Source organism: Manacus vitellinus, unplaced genomic scaffold, assembly GCF_001715985.3.
Source record: "Manacus vitellinus isolate BGI_N305 unplaced genomic scaffold, ASM171598v3 scaffold_23_pilon, whole genome shotgun sequence".
Classification (NCBI taxonomy): Eukaryota; Metazoa; Chordata; class Aves; order Passeriformes; family Pipridae; genus Manacus; species Manacus vitellinus.
Window position 1 is genome coordinate 7,446,896 of NW_021939718.1, and position 3,852 is coordinate 7,450,747.

Here is a 3,852-nt window from a genome sequence, read left to right on the forward strand (position 1 = left end):
CAAGGGTAAACGTTGCTCCAGTCTCTCGTGGGCAAGACTCCAGACGGTACAGGAATGATGATACGTCTGATCCTCTTGAAGGGACCTCCAGGTCATACCCACAAGAAGAGCACAATGAGTACCATGACCAGGACTAGGGGTGCCCTGCCTCTAGCCAGGTAGAGGAGAGGGACAATCGAGTCTATTGGACTGTGTGGATTCGGTGGCCTGGCACATCAGAGCCACAAAGATATAAGGCTTTAGTGGACACTGGCGCACAATGTACATTAATGCCATCAAGATACGTAGGGGCAGAATCCATCTCTATTTCTGGGGTGACAGGGGGATCCCAACAGCTGACTGTACTGGAAGCTGAAGTGAGCCTGACTGGGAAGGAATGGCACAGACACCCCATCGTGACTGGTCCAGAGGCCCCGTGTATCCTTGGCATAGATTACCTGAGGAGTGGGTATTTCAAAGACCCAAAAGGACTTCGTTGGGCTTTTGGCATAGCTGCTGTGGAGACGGAGGAAATTAGACAGTTGAACACCTTGCCTGGTCTCTCAGAGGACCCCTCTGCTGTGGGACTGCTGAAGGTTGAAGAACAATTGGTACCGATAGCCACAGCAACAGTGCACCGTCGGCAATACCGCACCGACCGAGACTCTGTGACCCCTATACATAAGATGATCCGCGAACTGGAGACCCAGGGGGTGGTCAGCAAGACTCGCTCACCCTTTAATAGCCCTATATGGCCAGTGCGTAAGTCCAGCGGAGAGTGGAGGCTGACGGTGGATTACCGTGGACTCAATGAAGTCACACCACCCCTGAGTGCTGCTGTGCCGGACATGCTGGAGCTCCAGTACGAGCTGGAGTCCAAGGAAGCCAAGTGGTATGCCACCATTGACATAGCCAATGCTTTTTTCTCCATTCCTTTGGCAGCGGAGTGCAGACCACAATTTGCTTTCACTTGGAGAGGTGTGCAGTACACCTGGAATCGACTGCCTCAGGGGTGGAAACACAGTCCCAGCATTTGCCATGGACTGATCCAGACTGCACTGGAAAAGGGTGAGGCTCCAGAGCACCTACAGTACATTGATGACATCATTGTATGGGGGAACACAGCGGGCGAAGTCTTCGAGAAAGGAGAAAAGATAATCCAGATTCTCCTAAGAGCCGGTTTTGCCATTAAACGGAGTAAGGTCAAGGGACCTGCTCAGGAAATTCAGTTCCTAGGAGTGAAGTGGCAAGATGGACGCCGTCTAATTCCAATGGAGGTGATCAACAAAATAGCAGCCATGTCCCCACCAACCAGCAAGAAGGAAACACAGGCTTTCCTGGGCGCTGTGGGCTTTTGGAGGATGCATATCCCCGAGTATAGTCAGATTGTAAGCCCTCTCTACCTTGTGACACGGAAGAAAAATGATTTCCAGTGGGGCCCCGAACAACAACAAGCCTTTGAACAAATTAAACAGGAGATTGCCCATGCAGTAGCCCTTGGGCCAGTAAGGACAGGACAGGACGTGAAGAACGTGCTCTACACCGCAGCCGGGGAGAATGGCCCTTCTTGGAGCCTCTGGCAGAAAGTGCCTGGGGAGACCCGAGGACGACCGCTGGATTCTGGAGTCGGGGATACAAAGGATCTGAAGCCAGCTATACACCAACTGAGAAAGAGATCCTGGCTGCCTATGAAGGAGTTCGAGCTGCCTCAGAAGTAATCGGCACCGAAGCGCAGCTCCTGGCACCCCGACTACCAGTGCTGGGCTGGATGTTCAAGGGAAGAGTTCCTTCCACACATCATGCCACCGATGCCACATGGAGTAAGTGGATGGCTCTGGTCACGCAGCGAACCCGGATAGGGAATCCTAATCGCCCTGGGATTCTGGAAATTATCACCAATTGGCCCGAAGCTGAGAGTTTCGGACTATCCTCTGAAGAAGAGGAGGAGAAGGTGACACGGGCTAAGGAGGCCCCACCATATGACAAGCTACCCGCAGATGAAAGGCGATATGTGCTCTTCACGGATGGCTCCTGCCGCATTGTAGGGACAAACCGAAAATGGAAGGCAGTTGTATGGAGTCCCACACGGCGAGTTGCAGAAGCGACCGAAGGACAAGGTGGGTCAAGTCAGTTTGCAGAGCTTAAAGCCGTTCAGTTGGCTTTGGATATAGCTGAACGAGAGAAGTGGCCAAGACTCTATCTCTACACTGACTCATGGATGGTGGCCAATGCTCTGTGGGGATGGCTGGAGCGATGGAAAAAGGCCAACTGGCAGCGCCAAGGGAAACCCATCTGGGCGGCGGAGATGTGGCAGGACATCGCTGGCCGGGTAGAGAAGCTGAGTGTGAAGGTCCGTCACGTAGACGCTCATGTAGGCAAGAAACGGGCTAATGAGGAGCATCGTAACAACGAGCAGGCGGACCAAGCTGCCAGGATTAAAGTCTCTCAGGTAGATCTGGATTGGCAGCACAAAGGAGAATTATTTCTGGCTCGATGGGCCCATGACGCCTCCGGTCACCAGGGGAGAGATGCAACATACAGATGGGCTCGTGACCGAGGGGTGGACTTAACCAAGGACATTGTCTCACAGGTCATCCATGACTGTGAGACATGTGCTGCCATCAAGCAGGCCAAGCGGGTGAAGCCTCTATGGTATGGTGGACGGTGGTCAAAGTACAGGTATGGGGAAGCCTGGCAAGTTGACTACATCACGCTCCCCAAAACCCGCCAGGGTAAGCACTACGTACTGACCATGGTAGAAGGAAGCACTGGATGGTTGGAGACATACCCCGTGCCTCATGCCACTGCCCGGAATACCATCCTGGGCCTTGAAAAACAAGTCCTGTGGCGACACGGCACCCCGGAGAGAATTGAGTCTGATAATGGGACCCATTTCAAGAATGGCCTCGTAGACACCTGGGCCAAAGAGCACGGCATTGAGTGGGTGTATCATATCCCCTACCATGCACCAGCTGCTGGAAAAGTTGAGCGGTGCAACGGACTGCTGAAAACCACTCTGAAGGCACTGTGTGGGGAGACTCTCAAACACTGGGAGCTGCATTTAGCAAAGGCCACCTGGTTGGTCAACACCCGAGGTTCCATCAATCGAGCTGGCCCTGCTCAATCAGAACCTTTGCATACTGTAGATGGAGATAAAGTCCCCGTGGTACATATGAGAGGAATGTTAGGGAAGACTGTTTGGATTAGTCCCACCTCAAGCAAAGGCAAACCCATCCGAGGGATTGTTTTTGCTCAGGGACCTGGTTCCACATGGTGGGTAATGCAAAAAGATGGGGAGACACGTTGTGTACCACAAGGGGACCTAATTTTGAGTGAGAATGGTCTGTAATGTTTCATTGTATATATATAGATAGATAGATATATAGATAGATAGATAGATGTATATAGTTTTAAAGGGATATAGTTTTTAAAGGGGGTTAATTTGGGCATGACATGGATGGCATAGAATAAGGGGGGGATAATGTCCTAGTTAGGACAGCTGAGATCAGTTCATCATGGTGGGGGTAACCCAAAACTGTATTCTATAGCCTTCCATGTCATTTCCCAGAAACTAGACTATTGTTGTCAATAGGCTATTCGCACCCTCTGCCCATAGAGCATGGTGGGTGTAACCCAAAACTGTATTCTATAGCCTTCCATGTCATTTCCCAGAAACTAGACTATTGTTGTCAATAGACTATTCGCACCTTCTGCCCATAGAGCCTGACTCCTCAGGCTATAAACTAGGTGTTAAGAGGCCTGTGAGATAGGAGGATGTTTCTGTCCTCACACCCTTTGTGAAACTCCCCGCCCTGAGGGGAGCACTGAACATTCCTGCCTGAACTGGAGGATATATAATCTTGGAGTTTTGGA

The 3,852-nt window shown here is 51.4% G+C and overlaps 1 protein-coding gene across 1 annotated transcript; it reads left to right on the forward strand.

Annotated features, from left to right (window-relative positions):
* The first annotated feature begins 259 nt into the window (after window positions 1-259).
* LOC115307486 lies at window positions 260-3,481 on the forward strand. Its single transcript, XM_029959932.1, has 4 exons — window positions 260-284; window positions 433-871; window positions 1,471-3,343; window positions 3,374-3,481. Exons 1-3 carry the CDS (start codon window positions 260-262, stop codon window positions 3,326-3,328), a joined length of 2,322 nt encoding a protein of 773 aa, XP_029815792.1. The 3' UTR covers window positions 3,329-3,343; window positions 3,374-3,481.
* The last annotated feature ends 371 nt before the right edge of the window (window positions 3,482-3,852 follow it).

Excerpts from the sequence above, each read along its gene's own strand:
- LOC115307486 (XM_029959932.1), top strand. The coding sequence starts at position 260 with ATGTACATTAATGCCATCAAGATAC. Across the intron at positions 285-432 it reads CATTAATGCCATCAAGATAC|ATTACCTGAGGAGTGGGTAT; the intron begins GTAGGGGCAGAA and ends TCCTTGGCATAG. Across the intron at positions 872-1,470 it reads GAGTCCAAGGAAGCCAAGTG|TAGCCCTTGGGCCAGTAAGG; the intron begins GTATGCCACCAT and ends TTGCCCATGCAG.